The following is a 22,401-nucleotide window of genomic DNA, read 5'->3' on the forward strand; positions in this document are numbered from 1 at the left end:
CTTTAATTATTGGTATCAAAAATTAGACACTAGTGTTTAAGTTCCCCTATCATTTATTCCTCCACTATGCCTTTCTTTTTTTTTAGATAGAAGAGAGAGTTATTAAGAAATGGGGTGAATATGGGGCGCCTGGGTGGCTCAGTCAATTGAGTGTCCGATTTGGTTTCGGCTCAGATCATGATCTTGTGGTTTGTGAGTTCAAGTTCCGTGCTGGACTCTGCAATGACAGCGTGGAGCCTACTTGGGATTCCTTCTCTCTCCCTCTCTCTCTCTGCCCCTCCCCTGCTCATACTCTTCCTCTCTCAAAATAAATAAACTTAAAAAATAAGATAAAATAAAATAAAATAAAATAAAATAAAAGGGCGCCAAACAAGTTGGGTCTATTTACCCCAGTCTGGAGAAATTTAAAATATGGGAAAGGCAAAGATTACAATGAGAAACCAGACCTGGAATCATCTAGGGCAACAGTCAGGCAGATTAATCAAGATAAAGATTGATAAAAGGGCTAAGGTCTCTTGACTCACCCCCCTGCTGGAGACCCAAACCTAATGCACAAGAATGGGGAAAATGGTCAGCAGGTGAAGAGAAGTTTCTGAGACTCTTTACTCAGGAGCTTCATGCACTGTGGTACTAAAACCCTTCAGTGAAGTTTTAATACAGGCTACAATTAGATAGAATATAAAAAAGTTTTAAGGTTGATGGCATTAAGGTAAAAGTTTGGGTAAAAATTACAATGTTTAAATAGGCTTTACCTGAATGTTTTATGGGAGTGGATATTATGTATGTCTGTGGAAAACCTCCCCCAAAAGAAAAACAGAAAGCACATAGATTACTCTTCAAGCAATATTAACTGGACATGCTAAATGGGAATAACTGCCTGAGCCTACACAGTGTACAAAAGCAGCAGGAGTCATGGTATGGACAAATTCTGTACCACAGCCCTATGTGTAGAGCATAATCTGGGGTTAAGGTAAAAATCTGTGAGCATCTCCTAATGATAAGTATTGGGATGTTGGACTAGAGAATTCCCATTTGAGAGGCAATTACTAGCTTGCTACTGGAATATTAATTTAAACTGTTCCTATGAATGAAAGACATAAAATAATCTTAAAACCTGAAATACTCATGCTGTCTCGAGTAATGTTGGAAAAACACTCTAATGGAGAAGGCAATGTTAAGATGGATTCCAAAATAAAATGGAAACTGTTTATGTAGGACCTAATTACAAGGAGAATGCAAGGTAGAGATACAGCCAGGAGCCTCTTTTCCCATAGGACTGACTGTGGAATGTGTAAGGAGTTGCCAGATCCCATCGTCACTTGTAGAATCCTACAACCTACTTGTGCTGTGTTTTTTTTTTAAGTGTTTATTTTTTTGAGACAGAGATGGAGCATGAGCGGGGGAGGGGCACAGAGAGAGGGAGACACAGAATCTGAAGCAGGCTCCAGGCTCTGAGCTGTCAGCACAGCTCCAGATGCGGGGCTCGAACTCACAAACCGCGAGATCATGACCTGAGCTGAAGTCGGATGCTCAACCGACTGAGCCACCCAGGTGCCCCAACAACCTACCTATACCGTAAATGAACCTAAGGTGTGTCTTCCCGTCAAAAGGTGGAAGAATTTGGGTACAAATAAAATGAAGGAGGAACAGTAGCTGAGGGTAAAGGAAAGAATAAATGAGTCTGTAGTAAGGGAAATCCAATATACATGAACACCTCAAAAGAGGCTTAGAGAAAGAGGTAAGTAACATTGTCTCTTAGCTCAAAAATATCAGATACCTTGAAAGGGTGAAGCCAAATATTGCTCAGACCACTACTGCTTTGGGAACCTTCGACAAGTTGGAAAGAAGTCTGCAAACCTGAGTGACCTCAGCCTGGAAGACACTTTCATACAATAAGGATGATGGACTGAACTAATTGTTAATGACTGGATGGGACTAGTAATGTGCCAGCATGTTTTAACTATACGGGATACAGCATGTTTTGCTATATGGGATCCATGGTCAAATACCAGGGGGCAGCCTGTGGTATAATAAAACATTAGTTAGTCTGTGTCCATGGTTGATGATGATGATGACGACGATGATGACGATGACGACGATGACGATGATGACGGCGATGGAGGAGGAAGAGGAGGAGGAGGAGAGGGGCAAAAGGGGAAGGAGAAACAAAAACACTAAACAAACCATTAAAAACACTGAATTGGTATCTTACATCTTCCCAACAAGACCAAACAGTTTACAGACAAGTTCTCTCAGTCATGGAACAAATAATTACAACCTTAAATAAACACTTCCTTAAGTAAAATCTTCCAGAAAAAAAGAGAACACTTTCCAACTCAATGTATAATACTAGAATAGGCTGAATACCAAAAACCAGATAAGACAGTACAAGAAATTAACATTATAAGTCAAATCATTAAAAAACATAGATGTAAAAATTCTAATAAAAATATTAGCCAACTAAATCAAGCCCTATATTAAAAAAGCAATAGTATATCATGACCAAGTAAGGTTCAACTCAGGAGTACAGGGGTGGATTTTTCCCCTTATTAAGTGATCAAAAGGATAAACACGTGATCATCTTTCTTGATGCAGAAAGAGCAGTCAATAAAATACAAGATGAATTCATGATTTTTAAAAACTTGAACTAGAAATAAAAGGGAACTTCTTTAACCTGGTACAAGGTAGTTACCAAAAACACTACAGCAAATGGTACACTTAATAGCAAAACATTAAAATCATTCTTCTTAAAATCAGGAAAAAGACAAGGATGTCTGCTACTATTAATTCTATTCTATATTATACTCGAGAGCCTAGTGCAGAAAGACAAGAAAAATAAGTAAAAATGAGAAATACTGGAATAGAATAAACAAAACTGTCATTATTTGCTATAATCTACTGTTGTAAAACTTTACTACTGGAAGACATTAAACAAGACCCTTAGAAATGGAGAGAGATTACATTTTTATGGAAAGGGAAACTTAAATTGTAAGTATATCACTGTCCTCAAATTGCATTCAATGCACTTTCAATAAAAATAGGGAGTGAGCATTATCTGTAACACAGCATTATCTATGTTAGAAAGCTCTAATGATGGTGCGACTTCAAAAGATTAATGATTTTGAAAGCTCTTATTGAGCTAAGTGCTAAAATGATGTCACTATTTTGTATTATAATGTACATATACACACATGAAAAAAATGTATATTGAATAAATTAGTCTTTCTTGGGGAAAAAATAAGGTAGTGAGGGAACTGTCCTACCAGATACCAAGACGTACTTTAAAGCTATAGCAATTTTTTTTTTCTCTTAGGTAGGCTTCATGCCCAGCATGGAGCTCAACGTGGGGCTTAAACTCATGACACTGAGATCAAGAGCTGAGCTGAGATCAAGAGTAGGATGCTTAACTGACTAAGCCACCCAGACACCCCGCTGCAGTAATTTAATTTAGTACAGGGACAGAAAGATTGGCAGAATAAACTAAAATACACCAGATAAACCCTCACATACAGGAACTTATATATGATAGAAGTGGCACTCCTACTCACAGGAAAAAACAATGGTCTATTCAAGAAATAGAACTGGGATAACTAGTATAAATATTTCTAAAATATTGTTTGATCTCTTCCTTAAAACAAAAATTAATTTCTTATAGAGTAAGGTCTTTAATGCTAAATACAACTTCAAAATATTTAGAAAAAAATATAGTCTGTTTTATGATCTCAGACTAAAGCATTTCTTAAATAGAAAAGAAAGTTATAAATTAAAATATTGGTAAATTTGAATTTATGAATATTATGAGTATCTTAATTCATCAAAGACCCCTAAAAGAAAATTAAGAGCCACATGTTGAATGGAGGTATGTGCTACACATATAATATACAAAAGATTAATTTCTTGAATATACAACAAAACATCAGCAAGAAAAAGTCCTGTTTTTTAAAAAAAAATTTTAGTGTTTGTTTTTGAGACAGAGAGAGACACAGAATGAGAGTGGGGTAAGGGCAGAGAGAGAGGGAGAAACAGAATCTGAAGCAGACTCCAGGCTCTGAGCTGTCAGCACAGATGCAGGGCTCAAACTCAGACTGTGAGATCATGACCTGAACCGAAGTTAGACGCTTAACCAACTATGCCACCCAGGTGTCCCAGTCCTTCTATTTTATTTTTTTTTTTAAGTTTATTTATTTTGAGAAAGAGCAAGCATGCACAAACAGGGGAGGGGTAGAGAGAGAGAATGTCCGCACTGTCAGTACAGAGCCTGATGAGGGTCTAGGACTCACAAACCCTGAGATCATAACCTGACCTGAAATCAAGAGTTGGAAGCATAACTGAGCCACCCAGGTGCCACAAGAAAAAGTCTTAATATTAAGATTCTATTTATCACAAAATAAAGCTAATATAAAGACATTGTCCAAAGTTAGTCAAATTCTACTGTTTTTAGGGGCACCTGGTTGGCTCAGTCAGTGGAGTGTCTGACTTCAGCTCAGGTCATGATCTCAGAGTTCTTGAGTTTGAGCCTTGAGTCGGGCTCTGTGCTGACAGCTCAGAGCTTGGAGCCTGCTTCAGGTTCTGTGTGTCCCTCTTTCTCTCTCAAAAATAAACAAACATAGAAAAATAAAATAAAACAACTCTACTACTTTTAGGATATAAGTCATGGAATCCTACTGTCTGCCATCAAAATTCCAAGTTTACTTTTATGTTTTAAAAACTCTATAACCCATAAGCTATGATGTTCAGTCGAGCATGAGTAGCAATTTGTGATTAGAAGGCTCCCATCTTTTTCAAGAAAACTTTTAAGTGGCTTTTACTTTCTGACAAGGTTAATTCATGCACAACTTACAAGAGAGAGGGGAAGAAAGGAGGGGAGAGAGGCACTGTGAAGGCATACAAGCTGGCATGTCAGTCTAGTGTGAGCTGTGAGTAACTGCTTATTTCCATCGTAAGGAGTCAAAGAAGGTAAGCAAGGCCTCAAAATGTTCCTGAGACTTTAATTATTGGTATCAAAAATTAGACACTAGTGTTTAAGTTCCCCTATCGTTTATTCCTCCACTATGCCTTTCTTTTTTTTTAGATAGAAGAGAGAGTATGTGCATATATTTGTTCAAGCTGGAGAGAGAAGGAGGGAGGAAGGTGGGAGGGGGAGAAAGGGGAAGAGACAGAGAGAGAGAGAGAGAGAGAGAGAGAGAGAGAGAGAGAGAGAATGAATGAACGAATGAATATCTTAAGCAGGTTCCACGTTCAGTGTGGAGCCTGAAGAAGGGCTCAATCCCACAATCTTCGGATCTTGGAATCATGACCTGAGCCTAAATCAAGAGTCACTCAACCAACTGAGCCACCCAGGTACCCCTCTTCCACTAGTCCTTTGTAAAGAAGATTATACTCCAATCTTCCCACTGTCCTGTTTCAGGTATTTTCAGGGTACAGAAAAAAGTGATATTCTCTGATTTGGGGTCCTAGAAAAGAGCCTTCATCTCCTGGGTACATTCTCTACTTAAAATTTCTAGCTAGTTACCACCACGAAGGGAGTGTGATATATAAACTCTCTAAATAGCAGATTGAATCTGTTTAAATGGGCTATGGACCAGAATTTCAAATGAGTCTAGAAGGACAGTTTCATCACTAAAATCCATCTACTCTGATTCACTTTGGGTTTTCTTGGTAATTGTTTAGCACTTGCAATGTTTTTAAATTTTATGGCATAGCTTTATCAGTGAATAAGAAATGAAGTATTAGATGTTATTAAAAGCCTCTCAACACAGGAAAAATGAAGGAGGGCACCAGAGTACAAATCAACATAATGACTCTTTATTTCATTCATTTAAATGAAATCTCTTTCTCTAATGGGAGAGACACTGTCAATGTTAAAATGTGTATTTACGCAGAGCTTTCATTTTATGCTGTACAGTTATTTAGCATGATACCTTAATAATAGATTGGCAGAGTGAGTTAATAATTTAAAAATAAATATTGAGGCAGATAAGGAAAGGTTAAGTGCAGGCCCAATACAGTTAACATGGTGGTTAAGTATTTGGAGAAAGACAAATCTAAGCCCCATTCTTAGTTCTACCACATTACCTAATAGCTACGTGATCTTAGGAAGAATACTTAGCTTCCCTGAGCCTCAACTTCCCTTTGATAAAACATAGATAAGAACAGTAACTCACTGTTGAAGAGAGAAAAAAATAAGCTAAAACATACAAGGCATTTTTATAGCATAATTCCTAACACAATGATTTCAATGAATGGTTATAAAATTACTGTGTAAGATTTTCCTTTTTATGACACTTAAAATGTACACACACACGTACTCATTTAGAGACAGAGAGAGTCCTACAATCTAGGGATTCATCTATTGTTCTCAGCATAAAACCAAATTACCAAAAAAACCCCAAAAAACAAAAAACCTCCAAAAAAACCTCACAAAAAACAAAAAGCACTTCATTTAATACAAAAACATGCTCATAAATACTCATGCTTCTTCATCTGAAACTGAACTAAAGTGGTAGATATTAATCAACTATAACTTTTTAACAGCTTCCATGAACCAGCTGGCATAAGCTAATCAAACAGCAGAAAGATGAGAGCTCAGGACAGACCACATGCCGTGAGACATAGAGGGCTTCTTAAAAGAGGAAGTGTAGTAATGAAAGGGTTTTTTCCTAAAAAAAAAAAAAAAAAGAAAGCCCTAACATTCAGGATAAGAGAACATTTATTAGGTTCTCAACACTGAAACAAATACCCTATTTAATTTAACAAAGCTATACTTTAAATGCAATAATATGCTGACCCACACAACTGAAAATACGCATAATTTATAGAGGATTGTGTAGGACTAATAAAACTAATAATAATTACAATAATATCAGCTATCATTTAGTGCCAATTATGCCCCAACTATTGTGTACAGATTTTATTTAACCTTCATAATAAATCAGTGAGAGACAGGAAAAAACCCCATTATCTCCAATAAAGATGAATTAACTGACACTCGGGAAGATTACATAACTTGTCCATGGTTACAGTTGGTACGTGACAGAGAATAGAGTTGAACCTGTGATTGCTATGATTTCAAAAACCAATATTCTGTCTGGCCCAAACTACTTCCCTAGGGAGAACTAAAACTGAATTAAATGACCTTGAAGATCCCTCGCCAATCTAGGATCTAAGTTCTTTTTTTGCATAGGGTAATACACCTGAGAGAATCAAGCTCCAAGCCCCTGCCTCTTCCAACAACTCTCTAACCCTAACCCTGCTCAGGGTAAAAAGCAAGAGAGGAAGAAAGGGAAAGGGAGGGAGAATTACTTAATGTTTCACATTTTAGATACAAACAAGTGATCTACAGGTAATGATGAACCCTAAGAAAGTAAGAGCAAGAGGAAAGGAGAGTTTAGATTGGTCATGAGAGAACTTGCTGACAACAAAAACTGAGACATCAGAACACATTATCAAAGAACATTATGTAGGATAAACTGAAGAAAATACAACCTCGTGAAGGGCTGTCAACACACAAATAGTGTCAACATACACACAAGATGGGGAAGTACAAATATAGCCTACTTGGCTCAGGCTCACTTATAATTTAAAATAGAAAAGAAAAAAAGGAAAGTGGTAAAATAAGCTTGACGGCAGCAGTCAGGAGACTGCACTACAATCCTGCTAGCTTAAATACAAGTTAGCAAAAAGCTAACCCAAGTATTTGTGCCACATTTTTCAAAGGACCCATCAATGCACAGCAACCATCTTATATTTTCCTTCAATTCACATATCCATTAAGACAAAGCATCTCTATTTCTTCTGCAAAATCATGTTCAGGTTGGAACCAGTATTCTAGGCTCAACATCATAAATGCACTCATAAAAATAAAACTCAAATTTTGTTAGTTCCTAAGTATGTGCTGGGAGAACTCTGAATAAAAAAACATCACAAAGGTCACTTCCTTCTGGAATTAAAAGCAAAACAAAACACGGGGCACCGGGATGGCTCAATCGGTTGAGCGTCCAACTTCGGCTCAGGTCATGATCTTGCAGTCTGTGAGCTCAAGCCCCACGTCGGGCTCTGTGCTAACAGCTCAGAGCCTGGACCCTGCTTCAGATTCCGTGTCTCCCTCTCTTTCGGCTCCTCCCCACTTGCACTCTGTCTCTCTCAAAAATAAACATTAAAAAATTTTTTTTAGATACTAAAAAAAAAAGCAAAATGAAACAAAAAAACTCCACATAACTCTGGTGAAACTCTTAGACCCAAGAGAGTCACATCCAGTGACATCTCCCACGGGGAAAGATCCAAAGTTGACTGCCTTAGGAAGCTGCAGTCAACAATTTCATTTATCCCTTTCCAATGTCAACTGAGTTTTTATGTGAACATTTACCAACCTGCAGAAAGTAAGATGTCTACATGTTCCTGGTACTAACATCATTCTCTCACTTTCATTATGAAAAGAAATGTTTCTTTTATGATGATGATGCATTATCTGGAAGAAAGGGCCTATTTCCATTAAAAAATAATACACTTAAGTCAGCCAGATTAATGCTTTTGTATTCTTTCCTGTTTTTCTCCACGGTCCACTGACACCTCAAAGAGAAGTAACATCTTAGCCTCTGGTCCCACCTATACCTGCTTCTTTCACACAAAACAGAAGACTTCTGAACATTAAGTGTGTGGTTCTAGTAATATACCCAATGGAAATGCAGTAGTTGGGAAGAGCGTAAGTATTTTGGGGGGAGAGACTTAAAATCCAGGGAAGACCTACCTTGTGAGTAGAGAAGAATCTGCATCTCTAAAAGAACACAGGTAAACACCTGCACCAGGTTCTCCAATCCCAGAAGCTCGAAGGCCTCTCGAAGAGGGTAATCGGAGAGGGGGAGTTCATTGGGCCCAGGTCTCTGGCAGATGACAGGTTCATAAACACCGTAAAATTTCAGTGATCTCCCCGGAGGTGGAAGGGGTACTTCATAAAGAATGTTATGGATGTAGCTCTCAAGCGGCAAGGGTGGCGGCTGCTGTGAGGTAACTGCCTTGTAAAGCTGGATGAGGAATTTTTTGCAGGCCTGCATGAAAGGCAGTGGTGTGATCAAACATATACTTTTTGAAACATACAGGGTGTCTCTGCTGATGTCATAGGAGTTGTAGCGCTGGAGTTTCAAAAGGGAAGTTGTATCTCCTTCGTCAGTACTGCTTGCCAGCGAATCCATGCTGCAGGAGGATGAGGCATACACGCTGCTATAATGCTCTGCGTTGTGCATCTGGTAGAGCGTCTGCATTGCTGTGCAGATCTGCTTACTGGTAACTTCTTCATAAAAAGTGAGAACAAAACCATAGGTACGAGAACCATCTTCCCGGGTAATTATAAATGAGTGGAACTGAGGGTCTTTATTGTCAGTTTGAGTTCTGAAAGACAGCCCTTTAGGCATGCACAACTGTGGAGGAAGGGGAAAAAGCATCAGAATGCAGTACACAAAGAACTTCAAACCAGAAAAAATGTTCGTTGTTTTTAACATAACAGGACTCAAAAGAACACAGGTTTTATCCGGATTTAATATTACTAGCCGCAGTCTTAAATTAGAAATACATTGTAAGCTCCTCATTCACACGTAGATAAAATTATTTTTAAAAGAAATATATACACAAGGAAAAACATCTTTGCTGTGTATTACATGCAGGATGTTTCACTAAGAATGAGAAGATCTTTGACTTACTCCCAGTAAACCTCTTACCCAATCTTATCCAAGCCTGTGACCTTCAGCACAGCATGTGACTCTTCTGAGCCTCACTTTCTTTATCTACAACATTTGCTAATCAATTCCTTGAAGACAAAATATTCAAAGGTATTCAAAGACAATATTCAGAGGTATTCAAAATATTCAAAGACAAAATATTTAAATTCAAATATTTAAAAATATTTAAGTACTATGCTCCATTGTGGGAGCCACACCACACTAAGGGAGCTCTGCCCACTCATCCTGCCAAGGCAGGCTAGTTCAGATTTTGTGTTTGGGTGGTCATGCCGAGTGCTTTCTGCTGTCTCCCTGAGACCTCCAGCTGCAACGTTCTCTCCTAAAGTCTCCATCTATGCCTCCCCATCTCCGCTTCCAGCTATTTTGGGGTCTGGGTTTTAGTTCCTTTCTGATTTACCTTTTGGTTTCTCATTCTCACTGCACTGGGACGGATTCCGTGAGGGGAGCCTGGTAGTTCTGCCAACCTTTCAGAGCCTTCACCCTCTTCCTGCTCAGCCTTGTGCACTCAGCACCTACTTTTGTGCATGGGCGGCATTTGCTGACATTGGTCCCTGAGACTAGTAACACAAAAAAGACCTGGGGACCCAGTCTGTGCCAAGTTAGAACACACTGCCAGGCTCTATACCACAATTCAAGGACAAGGCATTTAACAATAAAAATCTGGAATAAACAGTTTCATGATGAAGTAAACACACACACACAAAAATACTTAAGTACTACTTTTGGAGTAATGATGGTAAATGTTTCAGACGAATAGAGAAGTAGGTGAAATCTCATTTGATAAATTAAAAAAAGTTAAACAGAAGAATAAAAATAATAGTATCATTTTCACTATTGTGAACAACAGGATACTTGATCTTAGAAACTTTAAAAATAGAATGATTTTTTGATTTACTGAAGCAGAAGGTAGAAAAAAAGACATTTTAGATTTGTTCCAGTAGATATTACGCTTTCGGTTGGTAACTACTCAGGACTGAGCCAAACCTGGGAACAAAATTACCTGAAGAATTAAAGATGCCATATTTAAGATTCTTAAAATGCAATTCGAATTGATTCTTTAAAACATTTTAAATAAAAGAAATAAAACCTTATGGAAAATTTGAAATATACTAAGCAAAAAAACTTGTAATTTAACTACCCTAACTTAATGATCATTATTAATTTTTACGTATTCCTTTCTATTTTTGTATTGCAATATGCTTTCTGCATAGAAATAATTTTACCAGTTATTACATTACATTTTTCTTTTTCAGATTTAACAACTGATCTGGCATAAAATTTAGAAGTTCTCCCCACATTACTAAGAAAATGCAATTCACCTTAAAAGTTACATGTCCTTCATTCAAGCTGTCAACAAACACTTATTAAGTGCCTTTATGAGCCAGGCCCTGTGATGGTGATACACTGGTGAGAAAGACATGCTCCTGCTCCTACACAGCTTCCAGTCCAATAAGGACAACACACGACTTAAAAATCATAAACTGTAAAGTATGACAAGTACTACGATAGGGTAAATACAGACTGCCACGAAAACAACATCACAGGAGGACATTACGAGGAGATTAGAAAAGGAGCTACCAGATAAAAACAAAGGAGGTCCAGGGGAAAGGGTGGTTCAGTCGGTTAAGTGTTCAACTTCAGCTCAGGTCACGATCTCATACTTGGTGGGTTCGAGCCTCACATCGGGCTCTGCACTGACAGGGTTCTGTTCTGACAGCTCAGAGCCTAGAGTCTGCTTCAGATTCTGTGTCTCCATCTCTCTCTGCCCCCTCCCATTCCTCTCTCTCAAAAAATCAATAAACACAAAAGAAAAACTTAAAAAAAAAAATAAAAGAGGTCCAAGTGGAAACCTAAGGATGCGTATACGTGTTAGTGAGATGAAGAGAAGGCAGAAAGGACATGTGTACAAGAAACCCAGAAGATAGAACACGAGGGTTTGAGGAACTGACACATGTTTTTTTGTGGGTGGGGAACAGAATGCAAGATTGGGGGAAGTGAGAGAGAACACAAGAGAAATAATTAGAGGTTAGATCGTGAAGGGGGTTGGTGAGTCATATTAGAAGTCTGAAGAGGAGGGGCGCCTGGGTGGCTCAGTCGGTTGAGCGTCAGACTCTTGATTTTGGCTCAGGTCATGCTCTCACTCTTTGTTGAGATCGAGCCCCATGTTGGGCTCTGCGCTGGCAGCGTGGAGCCTGCCTGGGATATTCCTCCCCCCTCTCTCCCCACTCTCTCCCTTTCTCCCTCCAGTGTGTACAAATACGTTGCACATGCACTCTCTCCCTCAAAATAAATAAACATTAAAAAAAAAAGTCTGAAGTGGACCATGCAAAGCCTCTGAAGGGTTTTTAGGAGGAGGGGGACAGAATTAGATGTGTCTCTTAGCATGTCAATCTTCCTACACTGAAGGCCTGTGGTTTTCAAAGAGGTTCCCAGGAGGCAGCAGAAATGCCTCAGGGCCTTACAGTCACTGACTTCTCTCCTCCTCTTCCACTCCACTATCCGATCCATCAACAAAGACCATTGGTTCTACCTTCAAAAATATATTCAGAAACAAATTACTTCTTTCTACCTTTATTCTTATCACTCTCAGTTAAGCCATCTTCTTCTCTTGCCTAGATGACTATTTAATATTCTACTCAACAGTATCCCCGCTTTTGCCCTTGTCCCCGATAATTTATTCCCCATAGAGTAGCCAAAGTGATCCTTAAAAAGTAGAAGTTAGATCTTGTCACTCTTCTCAGAACCTCCAGTGGCCTCTCATCTCACTAAAAGCTGAAATCTTTACAATAGAAGTCCCCTATAAGGCCCTACATGAACCTGGCACGGGCAACTTCTCTGCCTTCATTTTCCACTACCTTTAGCTCACCTACTCTGCTCCAGCAACACTGGCCACATTGTCTTCTGTGGAAAACACCTAGCAGGAGTAGGTACTTGCCAAAATTTGCTGTTCCTTCCGGCTGGAGCTATCTTCTCCTAAGTTTCCACCTGGTTCATTCCCTGTGGCAGACTGTATTTTCTACAAATGACTCCAACAATATTTCTAGTTCTACAAGCTGTTCCAGAAACTTGCCACTCTCCCATTAAGAGCATGGGTGGCTGAAAATGCCTACATCAGGGACCAGAAAACTTGCTCTGTAAAAAAATGCCAAATAATATTTTAGGCTCTGTAGGCCTTATAGTCTTTTTCACAACTATGCAGCATTATCATTGTGGTGTAAAAGCAGCCACTGACAATACATAAAGGAATGAGCATTATTTTGTTCCAATAAAACTAACTTTATAAATAGGTAGTCACTTAGATTTGGCCCGAGGGCCACAGTTTGCCCACCTCTGGCCTGTTCAAATAAAATGTAATGGAGGTGACAAGTGACAAACGAAGTGGCTTTTCAGGCTAGACTTAAAAAGGCAATACAACTTCCATCCCTCTCTCTCTCTCTGGTCACACACACTAGGAAGCTCTGAGCCAACATATAAGAAATCTGACTAACCTGAAGCTGCCATGCTAGCGACCACAAGGAGAGATCGCATAGAGAAAGAGGAGCCCCAGCTATATTCCTAGCACAGGAAACATACCTGTGAGTGAGTGAACCTTCAGATGATTCCAGTCTTCAGCCTTCAAACCCTCTGACACCCAGTAGAGCAGTGGGGTTACCTTGCTAAACCCTACCCAAATTGCAGATTTGTAAGCAAAGTAATGATTTTGTTGTTTTAAATCAAGAGTCAACAAATTACAGTTCTTAGGTCAAACCCAATCTGCCATCTGTTTTTATAAATAAAATATTTGGAACACAATAGCGCCCATCCATTGTCGGTGTCTGCTTTTGCATTTTAACAGCAGGGATGAGTAACTGACAGAAACTGTATGGCCTATAATGCCTCAACTATTTACTAACTGGCCCTTTATGAAAAAAATTGCCAACCCATGTTTCTGGCCACTTTAGTAGTATTGGGATGGTCTGTTATACAGCAATAAATAGAAACCCTCTCTTACTTTCTTTGAGTCTCCATATAAACACTACCTTAAATTAGAAGCTTCCTTTACCATTCCATAAGAAATAACTGTTTTCATCCTATAAGTGCTATTAAAATGTCACTTTTCCTCTAAAACATCTTTAGTGAATGGGGAAGCAATTAAAGTCTTATACCGCTCTATACATATGTACATTGTACACTGACACACGTTACTAGTTTCTCTATTTTGTTTGGCTCTCTAGACTGCAATGACTCAAGGACTGGTACTGTATTTCAAGAACCGTAAACATACAAGAGTACCACACATAGAACAATATACTATTTGGGGCCATAAATGATGATTGATAGTAAAGATAGAAAGCAAACACCATGAAGCTTAGCATTATTGGTCAGTGAAAAAGTCTTCTGTATCGCTGAATATGGGACCTAGAAATAACTAGAGTAGCTTTATCTAATTATTTTTATAGATGTTGAAAATAATTAACTTACTATGTATATTTGGGTAGAAGAAGATAAAGAGTCAGGTAAAACACACAAACACCCAACTCTGCTAGAGGAAAAATTTGTTTATTCCTAATCTTGGGAATAGTTGTGTATGGAAAGGTCATGTCAGGACCTTTTCATAATTATGTCTTCACATTCAAACTGCTTTCATTGTACAAGATGAGACCCTCTGTTGATATTGCGAATAAAAACTCATCTTACACATTTATTATAGTCAATAAAGATTACAGAAAGGATGATGTGAATCCTTCTTGCTCCAGGCTTTGCTCAAATTTCTTTAGCATAGTGCATGACATACATGTATTTGTTAAATGAATAAAGGAACGAACAAATGGACAAAAAACCAAAAACAACAGCTAGGGGTACAGGACCAGATTTAGTTCCTCTCTTGATTAAGTGTAGAGTTCTCTTTTTACATGTAGTAGGCAATACAGAAACACAGTGACCTCCGAAGTCAAAATAAAGATTTAATTTAATTGATAGGCTTTCCTGACATATAAAATTATAGCTCAAACTGTTTTGGAACAGCTACCAAATATTCCCTTAAGGTTTTGTAGCTTTCTTGAGCATGCATTCAAACATTTACAGGAAAAGCTTGCCAAAAGTTGTGCTCAAAGTAAAGAATGATTTTCTCTGCTACAGATAACAGATGTAAGAATTCTTAAATTCTCTTCCTAAAATCAAAAAAAGTAAGAATTATATTTCTAATCTGGGAACCATGACTTGGAAAATGCTATTGCTTTTTCATTTTTAAAAGTGAGAATTCTTGTATGAATTGTCAGGTTTACTCTTCAGAAAACCTGAGATATAAATCAAGATTTGCTCACTATGGCATTCAACAATCTCTTGTTATCCCTAATATTGCCATATACTAACATTATTGCTTCTCCACCTCACTCTCCCACAATAAAACAACTAAATATTCAGGGTTGTCATTGTTTACCAGATTGCACTGGTAATCAGATTACTTTAGCCAAAGTGGGCTCACAATGCTGGGTAACTCTCCTAGTTGATGTCACTACATGTCCTTATCTCTCTGCACTATTTCAGGCAGGCTAGAATTTTAACAATTCCTTTTTTCATTTTCTATAGTTCTATCACTTCCATGCCCTCTCTTATTACACAAATAAAAGATAAATTATTCAGAGTTGGTCCATTTGCCTTTCCTTTCTTCCTACCTTTCTTCCCTCTCTCCCTCCTTTTCCCTTTAATAAACATTTATTTTATGTCATATATTACATTGTATCTTGGTAATTCAAAAGACAAATATGAAAATAGTATTTTCAGGAAGTTTACAGTCTGGTAAGAAAGACACACACACAAACCAATGGTTACAAAATAATATGCCCAGTGCTGCTATGGAGTATGTTCAAGAAGTTATAGAAACAGAGAAGAGAGAGTACCTAACTACTCCTAGTTAAGATGACTTTGCAGTGGAGGTAACACCTGAACAGACAAAGACAGGGAAGGGAAGTATTGTGAGTAAGCAAACATTCCTTCATTTATTCAATGATTTCAGCCTCTACTGTGTGTAAAACTAGGGACAGAGCAATGAATAAGAGACAGTGTGCCTGTCTTCGTGGGGCTTACATGATAGCAGGACCCACACAGCTGATAACTGGCTATATAATCAATTATTTAATTGCAGCTGTGACAGATGCTACAAAAAGCTCCAAGGTGCTAAGAGAACCTGAAGGGAACTAACTGAAAGGTAGACAGAAGGGTGGTCAGGGAAGGCTTCTCTGAAAAAGGTGTGTTTAAAATGGAATCTGAAGGTTCAGTAAGAATTCACTAGAGGAAGGCGAAGTGAAGAGCCTTCCACAGAGAAGAGGCAGCAAAAGCAGAAGCTTTAGCGTGAAGAATGGAAAGGACAGGAGCAGCAGTCCATGTAAGAGAGCTTGGTGATTCGGACTAAGGTGGGTGTGTAGAAACAGAGAGAAGTAGGTAGGTAACTGATCGCACATGGGAGAGGGCAAGAAAGTGAGAACTTTCGAGGACAATCCAGATTTTTGGCTTAGGCAACTAGGTGGATGTACTAGGTGAATGGTTCACCGACCAAGGCTCATGGGAAGATCATGAATTCAGTTTTGGACATGTTGAGTTTGAGATGCCAGTGAAATATTCTAGCTGCAAAGTTAAGAAAACAAGTGGGCTCCTCAGTAATGGCTGGACTAGAGCCCCATTCCTATAGTTTTCATTGTGAGACATAAACTTAAAACCTGGATGAAAATTAAGGCCTACTTTCATTCTAATGTCAAATCTATTAATGTAACTGTTATCCACTTCAAATTCAAGTACTTTCTGAATCTATAAAAAGTATACACAGCTCTTTTTCCTTTGAATGTTCCAAGATGGGCACCTGAATAGGTTTTTTTCAGTCAACCCTTTACTTTTTTTTACTCTTTGCTTAACATTCCACCCTATCCTTCTTTGTCATCAAAGTAAACAGTAAATTGTAAACTTAGAGCTTTACAGATTATAAAGAGCTTTACAACAGTTATGACTTTTAGTTACTTAAAATATCATATATCAGATGTTTCACTTAGTACAAATATACAAAACAGAATCTTTATACTTCACAACTCGCTTAAAAAGGTATTGACCATATTTTCTTCCTAATATTCCCTAAGTTCACTACATTCTTGAGGATAAGATCTACTGACCAGAATATTATATAAATAGCCATGGATGCCAATTTGCAGATTACCTCAAAGGGATCTTTAATGGGGGAGAGGGAGGCAGGGGAACTTCAGCTCCATTTGCATTGCTTTGCTTCATTTAAAAGAAGAAGTACAGGAGCGCCTGGGTGGCTCAGTTACTTAAGTGTCCAACTCTTGGTTTCGGCTCAGGTCATGATCTCACGGTTCCTGAGTTTGAGTCCCACATTGGGCTCTGTGCTGATAGTGTAAAGTCTGCTTGGGATTCTCTCCCTCTCTTTCTGTCCCTCCCTCACTCACTCTGTCTCTCAAAAATAAATAAACTTAAAAAAGAGAGAAAAGTACAGATCTGAAGCAAATTTGTCAATGTGGACATATGTGTTAGTTCTGGGGATATGACTGTTGTATTGTTCTGTTTAATGATACACCACCCCTCCTTTTTTTTTTTTTTGTGAAAATCTCTGAATCAGGTACTAAAAGAGACATAAAAGCAATTAATTTAGAAACAATTTCACCTGTTATTTATATTTATTTTCTATTATATTTGCATGGCACTCATACACATGGAATTTTTTTTTTTTATTTAACAAAGTTCATTGCTTTGGAATATTTAATTTCTGTGTGAAATTAATGATCCTTCCTCAATCCATCACTGTTGCTTGTTAAAGAAATGACTGATATTGCAGAAGGTGATGACTCATTAGAGTGGGATTTTGCTAAAGGCAAGAAGAAAGTTTTATATCCCTAGGTAGGAATAAATTATAGCTTCATACAATTGCACTTACTAATAAATCAGGAAATTAAGGGCAGTAAATCTATGACCCAAATGCAGACTAGTTTAATGGAATGCTTTTCAGAGATTTTCAAGGAATGCTAGCAAATCCTTTTAGATTTGCAGCAAAACCCAAAATGTTGTATGGTGCTTAACCATCAAAATACAAGCATATGTGTTTATTCTTCGTAAGAAACTTTGGTTGCTTACATAAAAAATCTCAGAGGCAAGGGTAAAGAAAATATCAAAGACAGATTAAGGAAGCTGATCACTCTCTTAGAGATGAATGTTTTACAAACTGAGGCTAAAGCTATCATGGATATCTCACTATTAATACATTCAAATGATTAACAGAAGAAAATATACCAAGTGTGGCATTTTGTTCCAAACAACTACGGATTCATATTGTAATAAGCACCTAGTTTTGGACACCATTCTAATTTATCACAGATTATACTTTGAAATACCTAAGAAGTCAAGTGTTGTGATCTATTTACATTCTTATCTAGGTTTCTATTACTTCATTTAGGCACTCTTTTCTTTAATATTTTCCTATTAATTTGCTGGCAGAGCAGCTGATAAGTTATTTTTTGTCACTGTTATTTGTTGACTATTTTAGTCAGAGGCTTGCCTGTGCTCCTCCAGTGTCATAAATATAACAAAGAGTTGTGTTCTACTTAATATCTGTTGTGCTGTCTTTACCAAAGATGAGGCTAGGCCCCACAGTATTAATTTCCAGAAAAATGGTATCTCTGGTTATTTTGGTATTGGCTAACAGTTTAGCGAAACAACTACACTGTGTTCTATGAAGAATCAATGTCAAAATGCCAGTGCCTCAGGCATTTATACTTAGAAAAAGTACCATGCTACTCCCTCCTTGCAGCAAACTCAGACTGGAATGAAGTTACTGTGATACAGAAATACCACAAAAGGTCCAATGTGACCCATGCCATTTTGGCGCAGGTCAAAACTAAGTCACATCATTTTTCTTTGGGGGAGGCAGTAAGATGGGAAAAAAGTAAGCTAGAGAGTAAAAATGATCTGGATTTAGCCCTCTGAGACCCCCCCCTGCAAAACTTTGGCTAAATCATCTCTGTAAAATATGATTAAGAACCCTCACTGGACGCATGTAAGCGAAAGTAACATACATGAGCTATCTAGCAGGTATCTACTATATATTAATTTCCTTCCCTTATAGTACCATATCAGAGTGGGATCTTTTGACTCTATCTTTAAAACACTCAAAAAGAACTACACCTATCAGTGTCTCAGTCCACTGTTAATTATTTCTGTGCCTATTAGGCCTGATCTCTGATTTGCTCACTTTGGGGCACCCTGATTTTTATAATCACAGAGTTCTATTCATGGAAGCCCAAAATATTACCCAGGCTTCTAATCAGGGCCCTTCCTAAATGATCTGAAAACTATGACTCTAAGAATCTTTAAAGGAACCTGTAACTACCACTGGTAACTCATTGCATTAATTCAAATTCCTTAAAAAAATTCCTACTAATGCCTAAATGATGAAGTTACTTTCCCTCTTTACTTTGTGATTATGTTAAATTACAGGCCCATCATAGAACAGTCCTTGAAATACCAAAAGTGTAATCATGTTCCTTCTATCAGGCTCCTCTCCAGGCAAACCAAGAAATATTATTGTTTATCAAAGCATCTATGTATTAATTAATACAAATCCACAAACAGCTTAATAGTAGGAAAATAAAACAGGCTTTGAGGGACATGTGCACCCCAATGTGTACAGCAGCATTATGTACAATAGCTAAATTATGGGAACAGTCCAAGTGTTCATCGACTGATGGATAAAGAAGAGGGTGGTATATAAATACAATGGAATATTACTCATAAAAAAGAATGAGATCTTGCCATTTGCAACAACATGGATAGAGCTACAGAGTATTATGCTAAGTGAAATAAATCAAAGACAAATACCATATGATTTCTATTCATATGTGGAATTTACGAAACAAATGAGCAAAGGGGGAGAGAGGGAGAGAGACAGAAAGACAGAGACAGAGACAGAGAGACAAACCAAGAAACAGACTCTTCACTACAGAGAACAAACTAATGGTTACCAGAAGGGAGGTGGCTGGGGGGATGGGTAAAATAGGTGATGGGGATAAAGGAGTTCACTTGTGATGAGCACCAGGTGATATATGGCAGTGCTGAATCACTATATTGTACACCTGAAACTAATATTATACTGTATGTTAACTAACTGGAATTTACATAAAAACTTAAAAAAAAAAAAAAGAAAATGAGCTTTGAGGGTCTGTTGTACACTCTTATTTGCTGTAGGGACTCTATGCAAGTTACTTAACTTTTTTGAGTTTCATTTTCCACGTCTATAAAATGAGGAAAATATTATCTGTCTTATATAGAACTGTTTATTTAAAACATTAAATGAGGGGCGCCTGGGTGGCGCAGTCGGTTAAGCGTCCGACTTCAGCCAGGTCACGATCTCGCAGTCCGTGAGTTCGAGCCCCGCGTCAGGCTCTGGGCTGATGGCTCAGAGCCTGGAGCCTGTTTCCGATTCTGTGTCTCCCTCTCTCTCTGCCCCTCCCCCGTTCATGCTCTGTCTCTCTCTGTCCCAAAAATAAATTAAAAAAAAAAAAAAACGTTGAAAAAAAAAAAATTTTAAAACATTAAATGATATAATGTTGACATTCAAAATACAGTCACTATGGTCATCTTAATAAAATAAAGCTAAAGGTAAAAAAAACAAACTACATACCATGTTCACTGCATCTTGATCAAAAGGATTCCATTCTATATTCTCAGGATAGTGGGCCAGAACTTTGGATTTGAATGTTCTTCTCAAAGGACTCTGGTCAAAATTTTCACCTACAACAAATAATTAATAATTAGTTATATCTAGAATTTTTTCAGAAGCATGCCAAAATTTTATTTTTACTTTGCAGATGTATTAACAGATGATGTTGAAATCTGATTCAATTTCTACCTCTAACAGTCTGAGTGGTAAAATTCTCAATGGATGACTGAAAAGGAACTATTAATAAAAAGATCTGCATTTAAAACTTCAGAATCTGGGGGCGCCTGGGTGGCTCAGTCGGTTGAGCATCCAACTTGAGCTCACATAATGATCTCACCAACCGTGAGTTTGAGGCCCATGTCAGGCTCTGTGCTGACAGCTCAGAGCCTGGAGCCTGCTTCGGATTCTGTGTCTCCCTCTCTCTCTGCTTGTGCTCTCTCTCTCTCTCTCTCTTAAAAATAAAATAAAAACATAAAATAATTTTTTTTTAAACTTCAGAATCTGAATTTCAATATCCTGGCTAGACAACGGCACTAAAAATCAAGATCTACTATAAATAAACTTTGCTGTAACCAAATTATTGTTCTTATTTCAATATGTGGTGATAAAAAAAAAAGTCTATTTAGAAACATTTAATTTACTAAAGAAACATCTTGAATTAAGCTAATCATACTTCTTCTGATCCTGAAATTTTATACACGAATAGACACAATGCTGCAGTGCTCAAAGGAGGCAATTTTGCTTCAGCTTCCACAGAAATCCCCAACAAATATGACTGCATCCAGGCTTTTATAAGTAACAGAATTAACAGAATTAGAAACATCATCACTGAGTTGTCTAGTTCAGTAGACAGAACATATTAAACACACTAACCTCTGAAAAGAAACAAGCTATTCTAAGCCAAATTCATCACCTGTCAAAATTCTGGAAAGATAAAGGCAGGCTATACTTTGATTATTACATATGTATATATTAAAAACAAAACTCAATAATGAGTTGTCAAGCTCAGTTCTTTATCTCCTTGACCAAATTATTTCCCATAAGACCTGTTTCCCCCAAATACCTTAGTTCCATAAAATAAATTAATGTGGATGGCTCTTAAATTCTCAATGTCAAAAAGTTGAGACTGGAGATTTAGAAGACCTTAGAGTATCATTCTGTCTTCTGTGTTTTTTCTAAAGTTCTAATTAAATGCAAAACATGAAGTACCAGTATTTGTACAAGTAAAAATAACAAGTAATTGATAAATCATAATGGGGCATCTAGGTAGACTCAGTTTCCATTGTGGGTAAAAATTATGAAAAGATGGATAGTAAAACACCTTTTAGTGCAAAACTTAACAGATCACAGAAGGAGGGAAAAGTCACACTCTAAAATCTTGTTGGAAACTGTGATATAAAATACACAGCTTTTCTGAATAAAGGAACATAGTTTAAATAGATTTGGTGCAGCAACTAGCCTACTGTTTCCAATTTAAGCCCTTGGCTAATGGTCATTTTCCTCTGTATTCCTCTTATTTAGGCAAACACTTCATCTCTCTTTCGACTCCGTATTTCCGCCTTCTAAATGACAGAATAGAGAACTTTCACTTCTAGAAGGAAAACTGTCAAAAGTGTCCCTAGGGACAGTTTATGAGTTTTTGCAACATACTTCTGGAATATGTAAGGATCAACAAAGTCAATGGAAAAATGTGGAACTGTCCATGAGTCAGTATGCCTGAAGAGTCAGGGTTCAGAATGCCCAATTTCAGGAAGGGTATATGATATCTTTAAACTGATTCTAGATTCTCATGAAAACACTAAAAATTTTTAGATATTTCACTTCTACATTTATTAAAAAAAAAGACTACTTTTCACTTCACTTTAAGTCACAGAAAACACAAAACAAAAATTCCCTCTTGATTCTAAAGTCTATGCTGCTGACTTTGCTTACTGACACAGGAACAGGATATCCTCAGATAATACACATCAACCA

At 37.6% G+C, this 22,401-nt stretch overlaps 1 protein-coding gene across 6 annotated transcripts in view; it reads right to left on the reverse strand.

The window, feature by feature from the left end:
• The window catches only part of DENND5B (DENN domain containing 5B), a 186,916-nt gene that overhangs the window by 89,698 nt on the left and 74,817 nt on the right, over positions 1-22,401 (reverse strand). For 5 of the 6 annotated variants that reach the window (XR_006219863.1, XM_042992054.1, XM_042992053.1 and 2 more), the window contains 2 exons: positions 20,389-20,498; positions 8,747-9,413 (listed from right to left, as the gene is read on the reverse strand). Coding sequence is in view for 5 of the 6 variants with exons in the window: in XM_042992054.1 (XP_042847988.1) it covers positions 8,747-9,413; positions 20,389-20,498 (777 nt within the window). In the remaining variant the exon portion in view is untranslated. Of the gene's footprint in view, positions 1-8,746; positions 9,414-9,710; positions 9,779-20,388; positions 20,499-22,401 lie in introns of those variants that run through there. The other variant, XM_042992055.1, reaches the window with a different exon arrangement.

This window comes from Panthera tigris, chromosome B4, assembly GCF_018350195.1.
Source record: "Panthera tigris isolate Pti1 chromosome B4, P.tigris_Pti1_mat1.1, whole genome shotgun sequence".
NCBI lineage: Eukaryota > Metazoa > Chordata > Mammalia > Carnivora > Felidae > Panthera > Panthera tigris.